At 39.5% G+C, this 26,321-nt stretch overlaps 1 protein-coding gene across 1 annotated transcript in view; it reads right to left on the reverse strand.

Annotated features, from left to right (window-relative positions):
• POU6F2 (POU class 6 homeobox 2) overlaps positions 1-26,321 on the reverse strand; it is a 398,488-nt gene that overhangs the window by 201,925 nt on the left and 170,242 nt on the right. Inside the window, exons 3-4 of the mRNA XM_036326978.1 lie at positions 22,487-22,578; positions 18,945-19,173 (exon numbers count right to left, since the gene is read on the reverse strand). Coding sequence (XP_036182871.1) covers positions 18,945-19,173; positions 22,487-22,578 — 321 coding nt within the window. The remainder of the gene's footprint in view (positions 1-18,944; positions 19,174-22,486; positions 22,579-26,321) is intronic.

Consider the following 26,321-nt stretch of genomic DNA (forward strand, 5'->3'; position numbering starts at 1 on the left):
ATAGTATTCCATTGTGCAAATGTACCAAAGCTTTTTTATCCACTCATCTACTGATGGGCACTTGGGCTGTTTCCAGATCTTAGCTGTTGTAAATAGCACTGCTTATGCACATAGGGATGCATATATTTTTTTCTGATAGATGTTTCAGGATTCTTAGGATACTAGAAGTGGGATCACTGGGTCATATGGCAGTTCCATTTTTAATTTTTTGAGTACCATCCATACTCTTTTTCCACAGTGGTTGCACCAATCTGCATTCCCACCAGCAGTGTATCCATTATTTTTTAGCAGCCATTTTATGTCCATATTCTATCATATTATTTTGTAAATTATCTTTTTATATGTCTTTCTTCCCCACTAAACTATGAGTTCTGGGTTATTCGTGTTAAAATATTGAGAGTGTGTTGAGGTGCTGGATAACTGATATTTCCTGAGCTAGATAGTTAATAAAATGTCTGATGAATAAATGAATGAATGAAAAATTGTACATAATTTATAAGAAAATATCTTAAATATGCAATAGGCTACAATGTGATATACAATAAGCTAAAATATTATTAACAATAAATGCAAAAGCTTAAAAAGAAAAAAATAGTTCCCCCAAATATTACACACAAAGTCAAGAAATTTTGTAGATGTCCTTGAGAGAGCACAAACTGCATTTCATGGGCGAGTCCTTACATTACTGCCATGGAAATTGATGCCACACAAGAAGATTCCAAACCTCAAGGAAGTACATCATTTCAGGGAAATGACATGGGCTCTAACTACTTTTGATCTTCACATGTCATGGCCACATAAAATGATTGCCACTGTAATGATATTTGCTCAAATGTTGAGTTTAATGAAATCATTGGAAGCAAGCGAAAGGAAATCTACCAGCAAATTCAGTTTGTGTTCAAATTTCACAACTGTAGTAAATAGTACTATTCAGATTCATTCAATAAGTGTTTGAATACCTACTACATGCTGGATGAAGATATATATATTCTTATAAAATTGGATCTTTCCTATTATGGAGTTCTCCATCTAGTAACCATGGGTCTTAGTCATTTCAGAGGTGTTCCATTTGTACTCCAGCTTGGAAATGCAATGCTTGTCCTCCTAGTTCATGGCCTCTATCAATCATCAATGGTCAGCATTTTAATATGATTTGGAATAGGAATGGGCAAGCAGCACTTAATTCTTCTAGTCCAGAAAAGTTTTCCATCTTCTTTCCATTCCCTCCCCCACCCTGAAATCTTTGTAATCAATTTAACTGTGTTTTGTTCTTGGAAAACTCAACAGCTGGTAGGCATCTACTTAATATCTGAAGAACATGTCAAGAATAGTGCCTCTTTGTATGATAATCATAAAATCATACATTTATATCTGCTTCTAAAACTGTTGAATATTTATATACTCTAGGGATATATTTGTATCAATTTATAAATCTTCATAATGAGAAAAATGCACTGATAATTATACACTTTGGTTTTTCTATCTAGAAGAAACACAGAGAAAATTATAGACATCATTTTTGGAAATAATATGTGCTTATTTTGAAAAGGTTAATGATCATTTGTTTGTGGCATAATGTAGTAGTCACTAACAGGGGCATCAAGATCAGAAAAACATGGGTTCAAATTCCAGCTTCCTTACAAACTTCTTGTATTAATCAGGGCACACTTACTTCTACAAGAAACAACCTTCATTTTTTAGTAGTTAACTACAATAAAGTTGTTTTTTTTCTTCCCTTTTACCTTAAGGTGCCAGGAGGGACAGTAGGGGCTCTGCTCCACAAAGTCATTCAGGAATCCAGGCTATTTCCTAGGTCTTCTGGAGTCCTCTACTAGATTTTCTGTATCTGGCCAGCAGGGAAGAGGGAACATGCAGGATTGCACGGATATATTTTTAGGAACCAGTCCTAGAAGAGCTTATCTCACGTCATCCATATTCCCTTGAACAGGGTCAGTGACAGAGCCCCACTTAACTGTGAGAGGATAGAAAATATGGTTTGTGTGTCCAGGAGGAAAAGGAAGCATCTCTGCCACACCACTCAATCTTTTACAGCCCAAATTCCATCATATATAGAAAGACATAATTATATACACTTCAGAGTTGTGATGAATAAATAACATGTTTATAAGTACGAAGTAAATGCCTGGCATACAGTAGATAGTAAAAAAATGCTACTTATCATCATTGCTGTTTTCTAGAAACTTAACTCCTTCTGATTGAAATTTCGTATGAGGCTATTCCTATTAAACTATGAAGGTTGCTGGAATAAATTTTTCAATCAAGCTAACAATATTAATACTTCTTTCTTATCACAATTTCTAGCCAGAATACACTTTCACTTTGAAATTGTAAATCCAATCAGGTTTCTTTACCCTTTGTCATTTTTTCCCTTTAACCCTAATTCAGGGTTTCTCAACCTCAGCACAACCAATACTTGGGGCCCAATAATTCTTTGTCATGAGGACTATCCTGTGTGTTACAGGATGTTGAGCAGCATTCATGGCCTCTACTCTCTAGATCCCAATAGCATCACCATCCCTAGTTGTGGTAACAAAACGCATTTCCAGGCATTACCAAATGTCTGCCGGGTTTGGGGGAATCACTCCCAGTTGGGAGCCACTGTTCTAATCCTTTGGCTAGCATCTCCTTACCCCATTAGCACAAAGAACTTCATGTGTGCGTGTGAGGGGGTGGGGAATAGAATTCTAATTTTAAAATTTTAGCAATAATATTCATCAGACACACACAAAAAAGGCACAGTAAGTATGCTGACCACTACTGACTGGCAATCTCTCTTGGTTTATTTGTTTTAAGAATGGCACAAACTACTTGAGTCAATTCTTATGTGGGACCACAGTGATTTTTCTCCCTGTATGGTTTTACTTGCAAATTCTTCCATTGCTGTGGGAAGTAGAAGTATTAAATTAAGAGGCAAGAGGTTGCCCCAGTTAATCAATTCATCATTTAACTGAGCCCCTAGCATACTAGGTTATTTAATCCAACTGTGCTACATTGAACATTTTATAGAGCTTGTGGGAGCCATTTTAAATCTTCCAAACCAATGGTAGGTAAACACAACTCCTCAGGCCACTGTAGCATTACAGTGGAAGGAACAAGGAAGTGCCAGCCAGAAAGCTCAAGTTCAAACTCAGGCTCTGCTGCTTCCTGGTTGTATTATTGTGGGAAAACCTCTGAATCATCTGTGCGTTGGGTAGCTACTGAGCACACATCAGGAGAATAACGCCCGTTTCTCCTGAGTGCTTGTGAGAGCCCAGTGAACTAAGTTTTGAGAGCGCTGATATTTGAATTAATATCTCCCTTCCCTCGCAATGTCCATGATCACACGGGCTGTTTAGGGCAAAGATTACAAGGTAAATAGAGGCACTTATTGCTATTATAAAATGCCCACCTGTTTCACTAACACATACATACTTGGAAAATGTGGGACTGGATGACATCTTTTGTGCAGATAATATTTGGACCATTAGCAGTGGTTCTACATACATTAACTTATTGTGAGTAAGACAATCAATGAATCAATGATTACATCAGGCCAAAATCCAGTTAACTGATGCCTGGCTCATGCCTTTCCTTTTCTATAAATCAGTGATGGCGAACCTATGACACGCGCGTCAGAGGTGACACGCGAACTCATTTTTTTGGTTGATTTTTCTTTGTTAAATGGCATTTAAATATATAAAATAAATATCAAAATATGTCTTTGTTTTATTATGATTGCAAATATCAAAAAATGTCTATATGTGACACGGCACCAGAGTTAAGTTGGGGTTTTTCAAAATGCTGACACGCCGAGCTCAAAAGGTTCGCCATCACTGCTATAAATGTTTCTGGAAGCGTTATTAGGGATTATAGCTCAAATGGGCAAGTTCATTGGCTTCCCGGAAAACAGTTTGGACCTGAAGAGGGAGCACAGTCCTGGCCAGTTTTGCTCAGTGGTTAGCGTGTCAGCCATGCACCAAAGGGACACAGGTTTGATTCCCAGTCAAGGGCACGTGCCTGGGTTGCAGGTTCGATCTCTGGCCCTGGTCGGGCTCATGTGGGAGGCAACTAATCCATGTGCCTCTTTCACACCTCTCTCTCTTTCACACATCTCTTTCTCTTTCTCTCTCTCTCTCTCTCTCTCTCTCTCTCTCTCTCTCTCTTTCTCTCTCTCTCTCTCTCTCCTCCTCCTCTCTCCCTTCCACTCTCTCTAAAAAGCAATGGAAAAATACCCTCAGGTGAGGATTAACAAAAAAAAACAAAACAAAAAAAGAGGAGAGGGGGCATATAGCCTGGCAACTTGGATAGCTGAGGTAGGGTGAGGAGAGGAGAGGGAATGAGCATCCATGAAGAGGGCAGAGGAAAATTGAGGGCTCAGAAACAAACAAACTTGGCCTTGTTCACAGTTTTGCCTATGGATGACCCTTCAGACAAGGGTTTTCCAGCTTTTAAAAATAGTGTGCTGAAGTAGGACTGGGGAATCCACAAGCAAACGCGGCCCTGTTATTTCTCTCTCTAGAGCCCTTTATACATTCACAGGTAAATGTCAAGAGGGCTGCTGTCTGCCTTCCCACCAGAGCTATCAAGCCACTGGACGCAGCATATATTCAAGGCTCTCGTTACTAAACAGGAACCAAGTGCTGAAATGGATCTCCTCATCCTATTCCTCCACCACCACTTACTACCTTGTGGTCTGTGGAGAGAGATATCTGATCACCAGGGATGTTCCTGCGGTTAGGAAAAGACGGGGCCAGGATGCTTCCCAGCGCCTGAGCCTGGTCCCCAGGGTCTGTTTACCCCACTAACACTTTCTGCAGAGCCCAAAAGACATTCCTGGAACTGGCAATTGCAAACTAACCCACGTGCCCAGGAGCAAGGGTCCCAGGTTTAGCAGCTATTAATTAGGCTAATGACTCCCAGGGCTGCAATTACAAACCCAAAGAGCCACTTAGCATCTCTTCTTGAATCTCCTGTTCCTGTAATGCTGATGTCCCTAAAAGATTCATTTGCAACCACTTACTGATTACATTTACTCCAGTATATTGTTTCAGATGGACAGGACGGAAAGCCAATACGGAATATTGACCTCAGCAGCATCCCGTGATTACGCAGGCTGCCCCAGCTATCATTAACCACCCTATTTTATTTTCTGAGTGACAAAAACACTGCTGGTGACAGATCCGTGACCTTTCCCCTAGAAATGTTATGAACTGAACGAGCTGCAGAAATGACAGGAGGGATGGATGTCAAATGGGTTGTTTTAATGCTACGTCAGCATCCACAGCTCCAGTCTTGGGTCCTGATGTTGGAGGACATTTTGGTAGGGGGCTATTTGCTTTCCATTTGAAAGATACAACCTAAAATCAAGCTAAAGGACGGAAACAATAGACCCTTCTCTGTCTACAAAAACAGACACTTCTAGCCAGCTCTCAGGAGCAAGTTTTACATTTTTCAATATTTTTATTTTAAATCAGAACAAAAAAAGATCTCAATTTAAATAATCAAATATTTAAAAAAAAACAGTTTCAAAGTACATTTTGAGCATACAAATGAAAAGGCAATTAAATAAACAAAGTAGAATTCTCTTAAAAATCTGCTTGCATGTGTGTTTGGGTCAAATGCACAAATCCAAATTTTATGGGTCAAATAATGACTCCTGACACACAAGAACGGCGGCAATAAGAAGGTGGAGCTGTGTCCCTTGGTAAAGCAGGAGTGAATCCACCTGCTCCCTGGGCCTCCCCTGGTCTCCTCTCCCACACACACCCCCCGCCCCCCCTTGCCACGAACTTCACCAAGAGTTTCCCTCTGGCCTGTTCTTACAAGAGCTGTAGTTCTTAAAAGGCTCCAATGTCAGGAGGTGCCCTGGGCCCATTAAATCAGAACTCTGATGTGGGCTAGGAATTGATATTCTCTACAAAGCTCCCAGTGATTCTAGTGGGCAGCCTGGCTTGATAGTCAGCAATGTAGTTACAGGGATAAAATGTTATCATTCTGGCTGAAATAAACATGATACAATTTTAATCTACTGAAATAACTAGCTGTCTTCTTAACAGAGAAAATAGTAAACAAAAGTAAGAAAGTTTACAGACAAAAAATACTCAAAAATAATTTAATATAAAAGAAAGCAATCCAAACTGGCAATCCTAAAAGGAAGATTCTTTTTTACATTTTTGTGGATTTGTTTGTTTAAATATAATAAAAGTAAGTATGACTTTAGCCACAGACCTTAATGTTTATAATTTTTAAGTAGTGCTACTTATTTTCAGCTGTGGTTCATGGAGGAAGGAATGAAAGAAAAGGAAAGAAAAGAGACAGAAAATGGATTTCAAAATTCCAAGGCAAATAATTTCATGGCTTATGCTGTAGCACAGGGTCAAAGCACTTAAATTATAAAGTTTAAGGTGCAGTAATTCAGAAATAATATATTTTCAAAAAGTCCTGGCCACCTGTAAATGTCAAGGGAAAAAGAATAACATGGAATTAAATCCACTATGCATTCTTTGTTTAAAAATTCACACCAGCTAATTAATACTAAAATATGGTGAGCATTTCTTATCAAACAGAAAAGAAAGGTTTCACTTTTCTTTACTAGAACATACTTCTCTAACCACAGAAACAATTGTGATGGTTTTTTAAAACATAAGGGAGAAAATGGACAACTTCTGCATGATCCATTTCTAGGAAGATATAAATTTACCATTTGCTAACATGTTCTAGGTTTTGGTGAGGTGTTAATCATACTTTTGAGGAAAAATATACAACAACGACAACAACAACAAAGGGTAAAAAAGCTTTTTACTCAGTCCACTTGCCTCTTTCGTGTACATTTCACAGGTTCATTGTTGGACATTACCTAAACAATGCAGAACTAAAGGGAAGCTGCAGTGTGCTTTTAAATGTGTGGTTAGATTGTATTTGTGAGCGTTTGATGTTCTTTAATAACCTCAAGTAAAAGGCTGAATGCATTCAACAACAGTAGCTGAAAAAAGTGCAATGAGTCATATTACAGGAAAATGGAGAAAAGGATACAGGACTCTCCACTGAACACAATCCTATATAGTAGGCAATCTGTGATAACACCCTTTTCATTTCAGTTCAGTCCCATAAAATTACCACTAACATTACAACTCATGCAGAACACAGATAAATGTAAAAATGTCACAGAATTCTTCCAGATGGGACTTTTAGTTCCACTAGATCACCATCTACTTTTTTACTTGTCTAATATATCATTACCACCTTCCATAAGTTAATTTTCTTTCCACTGACCATGTAAATCACAAATCAATTTTCATTTAAAATGCCTGACTACAGATTGCTTCTGAAAGCTCAGAGCATATGCTTCAGTGAACTTCTCCAACATCCTTAATGTACATTAGAAAAATGTTGTGCTTTAAAATTTTTTCTTTTAAAGGAATTAATTTTACATTAAAATCTAGCCTGAGACCTGAAGCAGCCCATTCTCCCCCTGAAATGCAGATGCATTTTCAAGGCATGGAATCACGCACATGTGTTCAAACATTTGTCATGATAAAACAAATATGGCAACATTGTACACCAGCATAAAGTGCAGCAATGAACCCACACATTTATCACACACACAGGCATATAGCCATATAGTGCAGTTTTAAAAATAAAATTATAGATCAAATTTTAGATAAAGTCTCTTTTATACCCGATAATTCTGTGAATATGGTGGATGAAAATTTTGCTATGTGGAAACACTTTGAAATCTGAGTTTCTCTTTAGTGAGGAAAAAGGAGTTCAACCTCAGTACACTGATTTTCTAGGAATGTAAAATATCCCGATTAAAACAATAACTTGTGAGAGAGCTGGGCAGTTATGGACCCCCCAAATCATTATGAAACAGCAGCAGTGATTGTTTTTTTGGTTTACATTTCATAATATTATCAACCTTGTGACCAATAAATTATATTTTCAAGTCGCTGGTCAGGATAAGATAAGGTTCTATGGTTCGAAGATGTGTGTGTTGGGGAGAGTCTATGGGGTCTCAGTGTACCCTCAGTAGTACTCTGCCCTAATCATGCCTGTTTATTCCCATAAAAGGGGTAGTTTAGCTGAAGATATAACTGAGTATAAACCTGGGCAGAAATGCTGGGTAGGTTAACAATTTCAATAGCTACTTTCGTTCTTTTTTTTAAGTGAAGACATGCAATAGCATTAGTGTTTTGAACTGCAAATAGTCTCAAAGCAAGACTTTGCGGTTAAAAGAGAACACCACCTAAGAAACACAACTGTCTGACTAGAATTTGGCTAAAAAATTAATCCTATTTTATGACTCAGCCATTAATCTCCTGAATAAAGCATGTAAGATGGTTTGATGAGCACAGATGACTTTATGATTTTCGAGGGGGCTTTTGTACACCAGCTCTTTTCTTGGAGGCGACCAGCCTACTACATCCTGCGTCCTGTTCTCTGTCAGGGCATAGTGTAGATGGCATCAGTTATGAAAATGCAAAACAACTTGTTGGTGAAGCATAGCTCTGCTAAGTGCAGTTCACACGTGACTTCAACAATACCATCTATTGCATATGAAAATGCACAAGGAAGGTCTAATAATGTATTAGGCACATGGAATTGGAAAGAAATGATAAAGGAGAGAACCAACTTATGTTTCAAAATATAACTTGAAGCTTAAACGATAAAAATTCAGGCTAGAATAAAACAAGAGCTAGAGGACAGCACTTACTAGAAAAGTAAATATCATATTTCAATTTATTAGAGAGTGGTCCCCACCAGACCGAAGCATGAACATTGTAGATACATTTATAGCATTCGAAGCAGGAAGTAAAGCAATACCAAGCATGGACAAAATTCATATGATTTGGGAAAGAACTCAAAAGAAGGGAGAATTTCAAGATTGGAAAAAATGCTGCAAAGGAGTTCCGGCTGCTGTGGCTCAATTGGTTGAGCACTGTCCTGTGCACCAAAAGGTTGCTGGTTTGATTCCAAGTTAGGGCACATACCCAGGTTGTGGGTTCGGTTCCAGGTTGGTGTATGGGAAGGAGGCAACCGTCCCATGTTACTCTCTCAGTCTCCCTTCTCCTTTTCCCTCTCTCTCTCTACAAATCAATAAAAATATATTTTTAAATGCTGCAAAGGAAAAGAAAACTATTGTTTAGGTCCTGAGTCTCTTCAAACATTACTTCTGTTTAATTTCAACAGTTAGCCTGCCACTGAGCAGGCCACTATTTGAAAAATTTCTTCAAGGAACTTTTTTATTTTATTTATAGGTGGTTTTTTGGGTTTTTTTTTTGTCCAGTGAAATCTTTAATTGTAATGGAAGTCAATAGGAAAAGCATTTGCATGGCAGGGGGATTTTTTCATGGCAAATACTGCTAGCATCTGCATATATAACACATTTAGATATACCTGAAAATTTAAACCCAACTGCAATTATACAAATATAATAATAATACTTACTATCTGAAGGGCATACAACAGAAATAAGTCAACTTCTGAGGTGTACATTCTCCTTAATATTATTTTAAAATTTGGAATCAGACATAAATATGATTAAGCATTATCAGGAGAAGTCAGTGGGTAACTATTCTCTCAAAAATGTTCTTTCAACCACAATGAGATACCACTTCACACCTGTTAAGATGGGGATTATAAAAACATAAGCAACAAAAAACAGAGATAAGTACTGCCAAGAAAATGGAAAACTGGAACCCCGTGCACTGTTGGTGGGCATGTAAATGGTGCAATCACAATGAAAAAATCATATGACGATTCTTCAAAGCAATTAAGTATAAAATTACCACATGACCCAGCAATTCCACTTCTGGGTATATACCCCAAAGAATTGAAGGTAAGGACAAAGGTTATTTCTACACCCATACTCATGGCAGCATTATTCACAGTAGCCAAAAGGCAAAAGCAATCTGAGTATCTATCAACAGATAAATGGATAAACAAAATGTGGCATATACATAAATAAAATATTATTCAGTCGTAAAAGGAAGGAAATTCTGACATGCTACAATATGAATGAATATTGAAGACATTATGTTAAGTGAAATAAGCCAGTCAAGAAAGGACAAATATTGTACAATTCCTCATATATGAGGTTCCCAGAGTAGTCAAATTTATAGAGACAGAAAGTAGAATGGTGGTTGCCAGGGGCTAGGGGTTGGGGGAATGGGGAGTGATTTTTTTTGGTTAATCCTCACTTGAGGATATTTTTTCCCATTAATTTTTAGAGAAAGAGGAAGGAAGGGAGGGAGGGGGAAAAAGAGATATCAAGAGAGAGGAGAAATATCGATATGAGAGAGACACATTAATTGGTTGCCTCCCACACATGCCCCAACTGGGGCTGGGGATGGAACCTGTAGCCCAGGTATATGCCCTTGACTGGGAATTGAACCTGTGACCCTTTGCTGTGCAGGCTGATGCTCTGACCACTGAGAAACACCGGCCAGGGCAGGACTAGCCACATTTCTGGTGCCCAATAGACAAATGTGGCTCCTGGCTACCACACTGGCCTTTCCAGCTCTCCATAATAAAAGTAGCTCTCATTCACTGTGCACTTACTGTCAGCCTCTACACTAGCATGTTTCGTACAGCTCACATTGTCCTCAAACAACTCTGTAAAATATCGGAGGAAAAGTAAAATAAAAAGAGAGATGCCAATAAACTTTTTGCAGAATTTAAATACTTGTTAATAATATTAAAACAATATATGTGAGCAAAACAGACCTCAGAAATCAAGAGTGCCTTGCACAGGTTAAACAGCTAGCAAGCTCTAGGGCTGGAATTAAACCAGGTAGCGTGGGACTCATGACCCACGCTATTAACCACCATGCCCAAAGGTCACCTACGGACAGAGACTTTCTCCTTAATTAATCCTCTCCTGACCTCTTAGCTTCTATATTAACTGGAGACCTCACATCTTAGTCTTGTCAGACATTTGGATTTTTAGTTGGGAAAACACCTAATCTGGGCCCAGAGCTCGTGATTTGCACACCCCTCTCTTTTGCCCCTCTCCTGTCCAGGGGCTGGACAATGGGATCTGATTCAGAATCCCTTCAAAACAAGGTAAAATGCAGGAAAGCAGCAACTTGCAAAAGAAAGGGAAAGACTGATATGATTAAGCTCAGCGCACTGCAGCCATCTTTGATCCTTTTGTCTATGTCTATTGCTCAACTGCTTGACAAACTTCTATTTCTAGCCTCTCCATAAAAGCCTCCCTAATTGGGGAAGTAGTACACCTTTTATGGCTTTATAATAAACTGGAGGTGAGTACCAGGATGGAATCAAAGGAAATAGAGCTCCAGTAGCTGCTGCTGCCGGGCTTGCCTTGTGAACATGGCTTAGACAATATTTCATCTGTGCTGACACCTTTCATTCTCAATTATGTGGCTGCTGTCAAAACAAATCAATCAAATTATAGCACTGTGTCTTCATGTTACAATTCCATTGTAAGTTAGGGACATTAGCTTTGAAATATATGGAAGTATAAATTTTATCTCTATTATTTATTTAATGCAACTTTCTCCCATGTGAGTTATTTTCCAAACACAGCAAACTCAAATTATCTTATGTCAAATATTGAATATATATGTGTTCTGCTAAGAATTTCTAAAATAATGGCACCCAGGGGAACCGAGATGCCTAAGAGTGTATTAATGCACCTGCACCTGTGTGCTAATCTTAATCCAGTGACAAATGGCAAACATACAAAGTTCTTTTTCTCTGTTTATTTATTTTTGTTTATTTAAACTTGGTGAGCACAGTTGATGAACATAAGTTGGGAGATGAAGATGACACTACACCAAAGAAAAAGGTTAATGTGGAAACTAAAGGTTTTCAGAGGTTACTTTTGCTTACAATAAGACATAATTTTCCAAGATAAACCGTTTCCAAAAATTAAAACTATATTATCTAAACTGCAATTTTCTCAAGCACAGAATCCTCTTCTTCAGCACCAAGCATCACAATGCCCTGTGTAGCTGCAGTTGGCATCAACCAAAGTGTTTTAGGAAGAAGGAAGACAAAAAAACCTCAAACATTTTCATTTTGAAATTTTAAGACTGCAACTGCATTTTTAAATAATAGATTTAAACAATTGGGTTACTTTTCAGCAAAAGAGCAAACACTGTTGAAGCTTTTATGTACAGCTCTTAAAATAGGTTCTTTATACATGGAAACTTGGCATGTCTTTAGAAGATAAAAACCAAACTGACAGTTCTTATTCTTTGGCTTCTTCTAATTGCACTCTGGCTATATAAGGGTCAGCAACAATCAAAAGTTCCATCGTGAATGTGCAGATTACGTCCAAAGAAAGAGAAGCAAACCCAGCCCAACAGGAGCCCCCGCCCAATTCGGTGCAGAATAGACATACATGTTGGGAGTCTTTCTCCATCTCCACTGGGCCTGCATCTTCCTCTGCCAGTGGCTTGAACTGTTGTGTTCCTTCCCTACCCTGTTCTCCCCCCGAAGTCTCTCCCCACCCTGGCTACGGTCATATATGTTGATGGTTTCAGGATCTCCAGCACCAAATCTCATCTTGAATTCTAGATCCATGTATTTCCATTGAAATTTTCTACAGGAATCTTGAACTGATCCTGCCAAACTGAATTAGCAATCTCCCTCTCTTTCCTCTTACCACTCTAAGTTTAACCCATCACCAACTCCTACCGAACCCACCTTGTTTATGCCTCCTAACTGAGTCCTCTGCCTTTCATCGGTGACACCAGCATCCTTGCTCTCCTGGATTGCCGCCACATCCCCCTTCCGAACTAGGAAGGAGTGCCTACCACAGCACCTGCAAATGGCAGATGCTTCGTAAGCATTTGTGCACAGATCACGAGAAGAAAGGAGGCTCAGCTTTTCCCTGGAGAGGGCCGAGGAATAGAAGCTGTGATTTCTCACTGGGAATCTGCTCTGCAGTAAGTGCATACACAAGAGAAGGCAGGACTGTGGGAAGCAGTATGGAGTTACCTCAAAAGATTACAAATGGACCTGCCTTATGACCCATTACTCCTCTACTGGGAATTGATCCGAAGAAACCCGAAACACTAATTGGAAAAACTATATGCACCCTCATGTTCATTGCCGCATTATTTATAATAGCCAAGAGCTGGAAACAGCCCAAGTGTCCATCAGTAGATGAGTGGATTTAAAACAAACAAACAACTGGAATACTATGTGGCTGTAAAAAGGAAGAAAATCTTATCCTTTGTGACACAGATGGACCTGGAGAACATATGCTAAGTGAAATAAGCCAATTAGAGAAAGACAAGCACCATACGATTCACTCATATGTGGAATGTAATGATCAAACTGAACTACCAAGCAAAATAGAGACAGACTCATAGATAGAGAAGCAGTCAGATTGATCTGGAGGAATGGGGAGGAGTGGAGGAATTGGGCAAAGAAAAAAAAAAAGAAAGAGACATGGACAACAGTGTGGTGTTTGCAGGGGTGGGCGGGATGGGAGGCAGTGGGCGAGGACATTGAGGGGATAAAAGGTGATGGGAAAAATTAAATTTAAAAATAAACATGTATAGAACACTTTAAAAAAGAGAGAGAAGACAGGCCTTTGTTGGGGAGCATTATTTCTCCATTCTCTAAACATGGGGCAGAGGGGAAGTGGGGGCCATCTCTAATTTCCCTACTTTCAGAACCTCCCCACTTCCTGCCCATACAGAAGTACCCTGTAATTGGCTCCAGAGAAAATCTGAAAAAATAATCCCAATTCCCTCTCATCCGTGACAATGGAGCGAGACTGAGACACATGTCCAGCCTCCCCTTTCGGGCATCAGGGCCTCTCCAGGGCTGCCATCTTGAAAGGAACTCGTCTTGGAATCCAATCCTGGTAGCACCTCCGAGGATAGACACGTTGCTGAATGTCATCAAGAGCCCTGATGGATTTACAGTCTTATTATGTGCAAACTGGGGATCACACGACTCCCCTGCCTTTTGCTTTGGAAATACTTGCTTTGGCTTTGCGTTGACATTTATGTGGCAGCTGGAAACCATTATCCTCTGACAATGCTTTATTCCACTGACAGTATCTTTTCCTACACAGTATAGTAGTCATCCTCCTCACTCATGTGCTTCTGGTTTAATCTATGCCCAGGGCCTGGGCAACGCCTGCTTCAAGGATAATGTACTGGGGAACAGGCTCTCCTGCTACTTTAAATAAAAAGTCTGAAGCTTCAGAGATACAGAGGTTTAAAAAACTGCCAAATTAAGACACATGGAAACAGCTTTTCATAACTTCTTTATGGTGGATTTGGCATTACTGGATGGCATGTCATGTGGGGCTCCTCTGAATAACAGTGCAAATATAAATTTATGTACTAAGTATTTTTAATATTGGACTGTGCACCAGCCACGAACCAGAGGTTGAGAAATCATTGCATAGGTAAAAGCCAGAGTCCGTTCTCCTCATTTCTGTGGCAGGCACTGCCTTGTCCTTTATCCTTTCTGTGACTGATATTAGACCTCTGCCCACATGGTCACGATGCCCCTGGGAATGCGACGTTCTGAGTGTGGGCATCATGAGACTAGCACAAAAGTCAGTCCAAGGAACAGCATTGCGCATGGTCGCCTACTTGTTTTCCTCTTCAAGAACGATACCAGAATGATCCGTCCACATTCCCACCCCCCATCCGTGTCCCGCCAACAATTTCTCCTGTGGTCAATAAAGTCAAGGCATTTAAAGGCAATTGTATTAATATTAAATGTTGCTCATACATAATGGATGTAGAGAGATGCTTTGTGGTTGTATTGTTTTTAATTTGAGAATTAATCCACTTGGAGTTGAGAGATGCTTTCTTACAAAGGCGGTTAGAAGGTCAAGACAACAGGCCCATGGACAACGTTGTCAATGCTAGTAATGACGTTTTGGATATGATCTTTCACCTGACTGCATACAGAGTATTTTGATTTTGAAATAATACTTATTAGTGTAGAATCTTTAAGAAGGAAAGCAATCACCCATTACATCTCACTGTCTAGAATCCACAAGTAACCCTTTGTTGTATATACTATTTCTCTTTTCCTATTTCTGAGGCGTGTGGGGGAGGGGCTTCTGTTAAACAATTGGGATCAAACTGTGTGCATTTGAAATCTTTATTTTAGTGTTAGCATCTGCTTCTGAGAAACAGAGCCATTAACATTTTCTTTAATGGGACAACTTGGGTTTCTCATTTCCATGAGGATTTTCCCAGCTTTCATTTTACAGAAATACTGGGGACGGGGTACAAGGGAGATGATAGGTTTGATGCTTTCTGGGGAAAGAGTGCTTCAGGCAGAGGGCACAGCCTGAGCAGAGGTTCCTGGGTAGGAGTACATTCAAAGAGCACCCGGGAAGCCAGAAGCCCTCACATCAAGGCTGACTGAATTGCAAGAGGAAGGTGTAAAAGCGAGAAAGCAACATAAATTAGGCTGAAGATATATGTCTTGGAAAAACCTTTGGCACACGGAACTGACTGAAAGCAAAAGGATCGGAAGCATTCTTGGATTCTGAGAGAACTAGATTCCCAAAGAAGCTACAAATCTTTAACTGTTGAAAACCTCAAGCAACTGTTGGCCCCCAAGCTTCCATAAGCCTCCAAAGAAAGGTATATTCCTCAACTTTTTCTTCAGATGTGGCCAAGGAAGATAATGAGCAGGGAAGGATCTCCCAGCAGTGCAGCCAAGGGTCTTCCCTAGAGATGCTCAGTCGAGGATCCTCTCCCTGTCCCCAGGGGAGAGGGCCTTCAGGATGTCTGCCTACTGGGACATAGGAATGCCTATGGATAAACTAACTGTGGCATATTCTTACGATAGAACACTACTTGGAAAGGAAAGAAACTGCAGATCTACACAACAACATGAGTGAATCTCAAAGACATTATGCCCAGCAAGAAAAGCCAGACATGAAAGAATACATACTGCACGGATCCATTTATATGAAGTTCTAGAACAGACAAAACCAATGCATAGTAACAGGAAGCAGGTCAGAGCTGCCATATTAGAGGGAGGTATTGACTGCAAAGAGACAAAAGGGAACCTTTTGGAGAAAGTGGAATGTGTTATGTATTGACTGCGGTGGATGGAGGTTGCAAGGGTGTATATAATTATCAAAACCCATAGAGCTGAGCACTTAAGATTCATGAGTTTTACTGTATGTAAATAATACCTCAATTAAAACAACAACAAAGCAAACAAAGAGGAAATCTTATGTAACCTGCACATGAAATCCCTAATCCCAGAATTAGTCCCACATACTCTACTTGGCACAGCCTTTAATTTGGAGACTCACAGAAATCCAGGGCAAGTTTCATGCCAGTGCTAAGGGTAGGAGAAGCCATCCTTGGCCTTGAGTTTCAACTTGCTTTGAATCTAATTGCTTTTCCATGTTCTAAGGTAAGCAGCACTCTCTAATGTACTTTTTAGTAATTAATTTAAATGTTATGCTGGAGTTCACTGGAAAGTTCATAGTTTGATATAAGTTTCCTAGGTAGTACATTTATATTCTCCATTTATGTTGCCCTTAGTGATTAGTGGGTTATCCCACATGGCCTGTGTGATGGGAACAAGTCACTACTCTGAATCATCTATCCTAAGTGTAGACCCACCTTTGCTGTCCCACTAAACCCCTTTGCTACTTGTGGTCATTTGTATTGAGGCTGTATTTATCTATATTTTCTCCTCTAATAAAAAAAAATAAAAAAATCCAATACATTTGCAACTTGAAACTCTAATCCCCAAATCTCATTCCAGGATCACCGAGGCAGGGATACAGGGCTATCCCTAAAATTCTGCAAGATTTCCAACTCCCTCCTCCCATCTGTTTCCTTACAGGGAGATCCCATCATTGATGAGACAGGAGTGCGTCTCGTTCTTAAAGGGAGGATTAGAGGAGAAGGGACAACAGTCACAGGCCATGCAGATGGCTTTTCTTTTTCAGCAATGAAAAGCTGTTGCTGGGTAAAATCTTGGAGCAATAGTTTCGGTAGTGCTACAATTATGCAAGAGAACATCCCTTAGTTTTGGGGACATGAATATACTAACAGAAGGAAGAATATTCCCAAATAAATAATTCCTTTCAACCATTACCCCCATTTAGAGGCCTGGGGTGGTTAGGAACAACAAGAAAATTAATGAGGACACTTTTCATAGTCACATGGCTCACCATCACCCTGAGATGCTCAGAATCCAGAGATAGTTGGAGTTGCCAAATGAATTTTGAAAAAGCTCCCAGACCAGCTTGACCATCAACTCCAATGCACTTCCCAAGATGAGGCTATAGGGAATTTATGTGAGCAGCACCAAGGGATACAAAGAACTAGTGCTCTTACTGAACTTCATTAGGACCTTGGGATCATTTTCTGAAACCAAAGATGCCAAAAAGAACCAAATTCCAAACTATAAGCTAATACTAAATTTGATATTGAGAGAGAGAGAGAAAAGGAACGTCTTGATGGAAGTTCATACTGGACAAGTTGCTAATTCTGAACCCTTAACATAACAAAGTAATAAAGCCTTAAGAATAACAACCTGTAGTACAGATATAACAAGCCTGTTGTTTTTTTTTTGGACCCTGACTTTGGTGTCCATTTTAACTAAGCAGGATTAATCCATGTCCTACAAGCTCCACAAGCTTATGTTTATTTATAATATCCAATATTCCCATAAGCGCCAATGTTCCAAATGGAAGGTTGCATTTAGATAATGGCTATTTCTTCATTAAGATTTCATCATCCACCTACATTAAAAAGCTTCTCCCTACACTTTGCTGCTTTTGCTTTCACCTTGTTTATTCCTGCCTTATTTGCTTAATCTTGAGATCCTAGCTTCTCAGGCACTCTCAAATATCAAACAAGCAAAGTTTGTGCATTAATGTGTCCTGCGCATGCATGATTTATGAACGGCAGCTTTCCTGGCACAATTGAATGGTATAAGAAAGACTTTGTTTTAAACGTTAAAGTAAAAGTCAAGAAGTGGCAGCAGTGGTTGGGATATGAGAACATAACAGTGTGTAAAGAAATTTGGGTCAAGAGTTAACCAGTTTTTACTTGGTCTATTTCTTAATCTGTGGACTGATGCTCTGACCAATTTAATAGGTTCTAAGGAGCCCTAACATTTGATCAACTAAAAAAGTACTTTATATTGTTGTTCTGAAAACTTACCCAACCAAACTCTCACTCTGCAGAAAAAAATTTAGTCGTTAACATTTATACCAATAGAGAAAACAAATATCTTTGACTAGTCCAAAATAAGTGTTTTCTCTTTGTTAAGCATCCTCATCAAGTTTTTCCTCTTTAGAACTCATTTTTAAGTCAGCTTATCAGTTAGTGTTACCAAGTCTTTTAAAGAAAAGTCAAAATCTTCATACCAACAAGAGAAATACCCTTTCTGAGCAAAGTTAGAATCCAACTTTTGCTATATGCTCATGCAACAGAAAGACTCAATATTCAAGTCTACTTTTCTTATTATAAACTATGATCTCAAATAATATAATTTTGTTTAATAATTATAACTAAAATATATTTAGTAAGCAAAATAATAAACTAATTATTCCAAATGATACCTTGTTGAGATGTTCCAACCACCTCCTACACAAAGCAGTCATGTCTAACCTTTCTCTGAAGATGACCAAATTGAAGAACGCATGAAATCATAATTCAAGTCTTCAAATAATAATTTTACATGTAAATTTTTTATGTCATGCAATGATAGCTCATAAATGCTTCCAAAGGACCTGAAATTAACTGTAGGAAATGAGAACTGATAAAGCCCAGGGCTTGAGCAAGCTAAGGACTCACAAGACAACTTGATACTTTGCTCCCTACGAAAGCCTCCTATACCCTGTATGGTAGAAGCAGCTCCGAACCACATTCAAGATTCAGAGTTCTTGCCCACTGCAAAGAACACTGGCCCGTGGATGGAGCCCTATGTGGCACACAGACGCAATGGGTTACCTTGTAGATTTTGCAATGGCAGGGTCATAATGCCTCCAGCTGCAGCTGCTGCTACCAGCCCTTGGATGTTGGTGAGATTCGCAGTAGGCAGTGTGAGGACGAGTCCCTGTTGCCCTCCTAGCTGTCCGGCCATGTTGAAGGGGATGAGGATAGGCTGGTTCAGGGCGGGCGTGCCTCCTGGCATCACACCAGCGACAGCGGAGGCTAACTGCTGTGCCGTCAGAAGTGGCTGCAAGGAAACACAATCCTAGCTCACTTTCCAGTGGAACCAAGGCAGGGGCTTTAGACCAATTTTTTCTCCTACTTATGTGAGGTCAGAAAGTTCCTGAACAAGTAGTGAAGAAACATGCTCTGGTCCAGGAAAAAAAAAAGATTGACTGATAGGAAAAAAATAGAAAATCACATTTATTGATATTTTTGGAAAATTCCATTTGGTTCTATCATCCTCTAAGGAGTTCAAACACCTTTAAAAGCAATACCTTACACTTATATATTATTCTTCCAATGAAGTTTCATTTGATCCTACCCTTATATAATTGAAGCTCTGTTAATTTATTCTGTGTTGTTCCAGAAAGAATTCATTGGGGTCAGTGGATTTTTGTTGTTGTTGTTCAAAAATAGCAACAAAATACTATTCTCATCTATTAAATTAGTGAAAGTAATGTAAAAGAGTTACTCTGTGCTGGTAAGTCTGTAGTAACACCATCATGTAGGTTTAGGACATGTACCCTGTCATAAGCCTTTTGGAAAGTAGTTTGGAGATCCATATCAAGAGCTACAAAAATATTCATCCCCTTTTGACTCAGAATATACTCCTAGGATATAGGCTGAAGATATAATTCAAACAGAAAAAAGAAACGCATGAAAGTATGCACTGCATTTTAAAATACATAAACGCTGAAAATAGTTTGTTACAGTACTAAGCTTGATAAGATATCACCTTGTCTTTTAAATGAATCATTATGACACCTTTTTAAAAATAGAGAAAGTTTGTAAGAATACATGAAATAAAATGGAAAATTATTAAGCAACTGATAATGAAATCATTGTTAAAATGAAAAATTTGATAAGATCTAAAAAGAAATATAGAAAAACAAAAATGTTTGATGTGGATAAATTTTAAAATGTCTTAAATATTTCCTTTGTTATCACTCTAGCATTCATTGCCCACTTAAAACAACATTAAAAATATATGTTTACGTCCACTATTTAGCCAATAGCCATGTGCGACAGGAGAGGCAGCCTCATAGGGATGTGCTTTGGGCACTAGACACACTTGAGCTGGGTGAGGGCTCTGCCCCAGAATGATGTAGGAAGGATTCCTGCCCTGGCTGGGCCAGGCGACCCGAGGGGTCATTGATCTTAGAGTCTGTGGTCCAGGGCTTTCATTGAACCCCTTTGGGAACTTGGGGAGACATAATCTCAGGTCCTTTTTTTTCCCTCTAGACAAACCAATGCAAAACTCCTATTGAGGGGTTTCAACTTTTTTGTTTTTAATGCAGCTTTATTCTATAAAGTAAAGGGTCATTCAATATGGGCATAGTACAAAGCCCAATATCTAATAGCCAGGCACTATTCTAGGCTGATGTATGTGTATGAACTCTGTTGCCCTACCACTGAGATACACAGAGGTTAGTGACTTGCCCCAAATCCCACATCTAGGGGGGTGGGGAGCTCAAGGCCAGAAGGCTGCTCCAGAGCCCACATCGCACCCCTTTCTCATCACTCCTTCTCAGTTCATGGAGGAGATTCAGAAAAGTGGAGCTACCGTTTTGCAGAATGAGGCGGGGGAGGAGGGTTGAACCCACTCTCTGCCATTTCCTATAGTTTTTCCTCAAGGCTACGTCTGAGGAGCCCTCTGAGGAAGCCTTGAGACTCCATGCAGCCTAGTTTTAGAACTGCAGCTCTAGACTCTGTGGGCCAAGCTCCTAATATATTTGCTAGACTTATTATCTTCACAGAGATTAACTGTGCCTTAAGAAAAAGAGAAAAGGTAAAGCACAAAAATAAACATATTTTTTTTAGAAATAAATACTAAGTTACAAGCTGGTTCTCAAATTGCTAATGTTATATCATTGACCGTCAGAATTCAAGATAAGAGGGGAGGCAGACTGGTGGCCCTCAGACTGTATACAGGATACAGATTTGGGTGTTTTGGCCTGTACTGTTTTTGAAATTGAATTTGCTGGCTTAAAGCAGGGCATGCAATCTTTAGTTTGTCATGGTGTCCACCACTTCTCTGTTTGGGTCTGCCATGCTTCTTACATGAAACCTGGAAGCCTTAAAGCAGTGGTTCTCAACCTTCTGGCCCTTTAAATACAGTTCCTCATGTTGTGACCCAACCATAAAATTATTTTCGTTGCTACTTCATAACTGTAATGTTGCTACTGTTATGAATCGTAATGTAAATATCTGATATGCAGGATGGTCTTAGGCGACCCCTGTGAAAGGGTCGTTTGACCGCCAAAGGGGTCACGACCCACAGGTTGAGAACCACTGCCTTAGAGTTTGTTGCCCTTGGTAGGTACACACACACACACACACACACACACACACACACACACACACAAAATGTCCTAAGCTAAGCATGAAATCAGAAGGGGCATGGCCAGAAAAAGCTGGTTTCTACAATTCCCACTGAACTTTCTCCGGCTTTCATAAGAGAGTAGACATCTCCCTGGCTTTCGGTCCTCCCGCCCTTGTGCTCCAACATGGACAGTGGGATTTGAGGATAGGGGAACTTGGTGGCACTGGAACAAGAAAGTCAAGACAACCTAAGCTCTAAACTTGGGTTTTCAAGCCTTGAACTGGTGAGCCCTCAAAATACTGAAAGTGACCAATTTCTAGGAACAAAAAGGGGTAGAAAAAGAGAGAGAGAAAGGCTCAAAGATCAGCTTCTTTTTCCATAAACTGGGGTGAACTCTGAAAGCTTCACGCTAAATAACAGAGGTAAAAAGAAAAAAAAAGTCCCAGCATTTTATAATTGTGTTCTACATCTCCATGTAACCACAGGCTGCAAAAAAAATCCACAAATATTAGACTTTAAAAAAATAATGAATGTATTTCTTTATTAATGCAGGGGCTGTATGTGATGTACAGTATTGTCAAACCCAATAAGCTGAACTTGCATTAAAATTGCATTAACTTTTTTATATTAAGTTACGTCTTATATTGCAAAAATGGCTGTAGTAAGGTTGAAATAACTTAATTTTCTTCACACTCCAGTCATTAAAGTTTTACTTTCTAGAAAACTGCACAGTAACTAACACCACAGTTGTAGTGGGTCTTGAAGAAGAAGAAAACAGGATTCCAAATGACTAAAACATTTCCTGTAAAAAAAGAGAGAAAAGTTCTTCCAACCCACTTTTTTTTTAATGGCATTTAATAAATAATGTAGTCATACAGCTTTCCATACAAATATTTATCACCATCTTTTCTCTGTTGGAGTTAATTGGATTGCACTCATTATTATTTATTTGGTTCTTTATACAGTTAAGTCATTCTATATACAGCCTCATGGAAAGCAGTTGAGAGATACTGACCTGTGGCCCAACCGGGAATGGGGGGTGGGTCTGACTGGGCGGGGGGTGGTCAGGAGTGCCTGGGTCTGATAGTGCTGGGTTTCCTCTGGCCCCTGGAATCCAAAAGAGAAGTGCTCCTTTAATACACAAGCCAGCCTGAGAACTGCACAGGACCCCATCTTCCTGAGACATCCCATAACATTAAGGCACAGATGACTTGCCAGAGTGGTTTATCAAAGCTCCAGCACTCAATCACCCGTCAACTGCATACATTTTGCTAAGGACCATTCAGGTTGGCTCAAGTCATCCAGGAGGTAGCAGGCTCTGGCTGCAGGGAGAGTGCCACCATCATCAGTGGTGCTAATGGGCTGGTGTTACACATCAGTTTGCACAGGGTACCCCAAGGCATTGATTATGTGGGAAACTGCATCCTTTTTTAAAATTTAAATATATTTTTTATTGTTGATAGCATTACAAATGTCTCCCACTTTACTCTCCTTTACCCCCCTTCTCCCAGCTCCTACTGACCCACCCCAGGTCTTCACACCCCCATTGCCTATGTCCATGGGCTATGCATATAAGTATATAAGTTCTTTGGTTTATCTCTTCTCATCCCTCAAGCCCCACACCGAGGTATGTCAGTCTGTTCCATGCCTCCATGCCTTATGCATAGGTGGGCGACAGTTAATCTGATTCTCCAAAGCCAGAGAAAGTGTGGTCTCAGACATGACCAAATACAATAACACTGTCCCTTCATATGACTCATACACTTCCGCCCTTCTCCATACACCTTCAGACAATGAATCTCACAAATGTGTTTTCCTAGACACAAAGCCTTTTTAACGTCACCTTACATGATGTCCTAAAAAAGAATATGGGTCTCTTTAAGCAAGCTTCCTGGGTGCTAACTGAAGCAGTAAGAACCCCACACGACCTCCAAGCATAGAACACAACTTACTTCCTTTGCTGAAATCCTGTTGGACACCAAAGCATGCAAAAGGAAATGCCACCAAGACAGCAGCACTTCTGAGCCTTCTTAAACATTATAGCGTCTCTGTGTGGGCTTGCGTGCTTTTTTTCAGGATAAGCCATATAGCAGGTAAGATAGTGGCAGTACAATAAATACATGAGTAAATAAACAAATAGAGCTAGCAGAAAACTTTGAAGGATTTTAGTTGGCAGCTTTTATTTTGTTGATGGTTGAAACCCAATTCCATGCCACCCTTAACAAGGCTCTCTGTCCGGAAATTTGTCCTATGAATAGCAAGTGGAAGACAACTCTGTTTACTGGCCTGTCATGGATGACCAAGAAAAAAAAAAAGATATGACTCTGTCACACTTATAAATTTTAAAGAAGGCATTATTGGTTCATTTAAAACAAATTCTTCTATATATTCTCCAAAGGGACAGACTTATAAATAATGGAAATGTGGGGGAAAAATACTTCAGCACATTAAGCTACAAATAAAATTGACTGCTACATATTATTCAATTGACTTCTATCTCCACTGCGATGTGTCAATCATAATGGCATTTTATAACAGGATTAAGCAATAAATGTGCAAAGCCATTATGCAGAAATCTGAAAATCTGATTAATTTGTAATATTTGTGTGTGTGCAGAAAGTCAGGAATGGACATTGCTTGGGGAATACTTACAAGCATTCTATTGAAATTTCTAAATTGATTTGGAGCAAACTAATAAAAACACAGACTTGCTGACATTTTATAAAGTGAATTCTGTCAAAATACGTTTGGCATTTTAATGATTGCTGTCATTTAATAACAAGGGTTGGATGACCCATCATAAGATGCCAACAATTTCCCCATAATGTGCAGGGAGATCTTTCCTTTAAATTTTTTATATGTGATTTACTTATTGTGCTTGAATAGCAGGGCACTTTAAACTGGAAGCTGTGTTATGCATTGTAAATCTCACATTTTCTCTTCTTATACTATACCCAAAGTCTTATTTTGTCTTAAAATTCTCAGCAAAGCTTTATGTACTTTTATAGAACTAACCAGGTCCAAAGTGATGCTTTTGGTCAAATATTCAGATTAGGTAAATTCTCAAATAGCTAAAACCCCACTTTGGTTTAGTTTTATAAGATGTTTTAAAATTTTGGTTGCTTTCCCATGCTCACCAGGTAGGGGTTTTTACTCAAGACTGTGAAAAGAGAGTTTTATTTTGCACAGAAGAGAAAAACCCTTTACACAATTAAAAAATATATACAATTTAAAAGATTTCTATGCCACGTCAGGCCCTTCAGTTTCATGTTTCTTTCACGAGTACCATCCCCATTTTTGACTCCGTTCCTAATGACATGCCCTTGTAGGGTTTAGGATTCGTCCCATACAGGTACTGTGTCAACCAGAGTGTGTGTTTGTTCCTGTAACTTTACACAGATTACACCTGCTTACGTTTTATTCTCTGTGGCTGGAGGCCCTCACTAGCGTACAGCAGCTTGTTTCGAAGCTGGTTATTTTCAAAAACCATGTTCAGTGCAGTACAGGGCAATTCCACACACTTTTATGTGTAAAATGAAGCCTTTCACAGGCTCTACAAGAGATTATGTATGCTTTCCTGCCCGGATCAAAAGGTAATGTTTCTTCTTAATGCACATCTCCATTTTCCCCAAACACATGTATATCACGCTTAACTTTGTAAGACCATAAACCAATCTGTCTGGCTGTAAGGCAACTCCCAGTTCAGGGGTCTTCTTGGAGCCAGCGGGGGAATCCAGCAGTCAGAATGAATAAGTGACATTGGCGAAGGGTTTCAGAGAGATTTGAAGCAGTGCTTAGCCTACGCCAGCGGAGAACTTGAGGTTAGCTATTCCCATGGGCACAGATATAAAAACATGAACTTAAATGGTTGAGCAAGTTCTTCCTGATCAAGTTCCTAGGAAGCGTGTTACCTCTCTAGAGACCAAGAATGTCCAGAAAGCTTCGGTGGCCTGTTCAGAACTTAATAGTCTGTGTTTTTCAGGCAGCAACTGTGAACTCCAATAGGGCAGGACTGTGTTCGCCAGTTCACCACTTACACCCAGGTGCACTGAAGGCATTTCACTCACTTTGAGTATTCTCTCAGTCGAAATGGAGGCTTGGCTTTTAATTTGGGAGTGGGATAATTCCTTCAAGAGAGGTATTGGCATCCACTTGACTTTTTACTACAATTTAGCATAAATCTTGGAAATATCTTTAAAATCATTAGCTTGTTGGCAAATTTTACCTCAGTTCCAATTTAGATATTAAAAGCAGTTTGTTGTACAATTTAAAAGCAAGAGACACTAGAGAGAGAGAGAAAGGAAGGAAGGAGGGGGGGAGAGAGAAACATCAGTGTGAGAGAGACACATTGATTGGCTGCCTCCTGCATGTGCACCGACAGGGGCTGGGGATCCAACCCGCAACCCAAGTAGGTGTCCTTAACAGGGAATTGAACACAAGATCCTTTGGTGCACGGGCCGGTGCTCTAACCTGGAGTACCACCTACCAGGGCAAAAAGCAAGGATTCTTAGACTTTAAGCTCTGCCTGGGTCTAAATTTAGCTCTGCTACTTCACTAGTCACTAGTATGTGAATTTGGGCTTGTTTCCCCTCTTCTTTAATGTACCAGTCTCCTCTTGTAAAAGCCAGGGAAAATAACAGTACCTCCCTCATAGGATTGCTGTTGTGAGGACTGAGAAAATATGTAAAATGTGGTACCGTGCATACTTGTCACATATGTGCTATTTCTCTTGACCATTATTAATTAATAAGATTTAATATCATATTTAATATTATTTAATTTTCCCATCATATTCACCTGCCCTACGTCAACTTAATACATACTCCCATCCCTATATGTGCAAATCCACA

This window comes from Myotis myotis, unplaced genomic scaffold, assembly GCF_014108235.1.
Source record: "Myotis myotis isolate mMyoMyo1 unplaced genomic scaffold, mMyoMyo1.p scaffold_m19_p_11, whole genome shotgun sequence".
Classification (NCBI taxonomy): Eukaryota; Metazoa; Chordata; class Mammalia; order Chiroptera; family Vespertilionidae; genus Myotis; species Myotis myotis.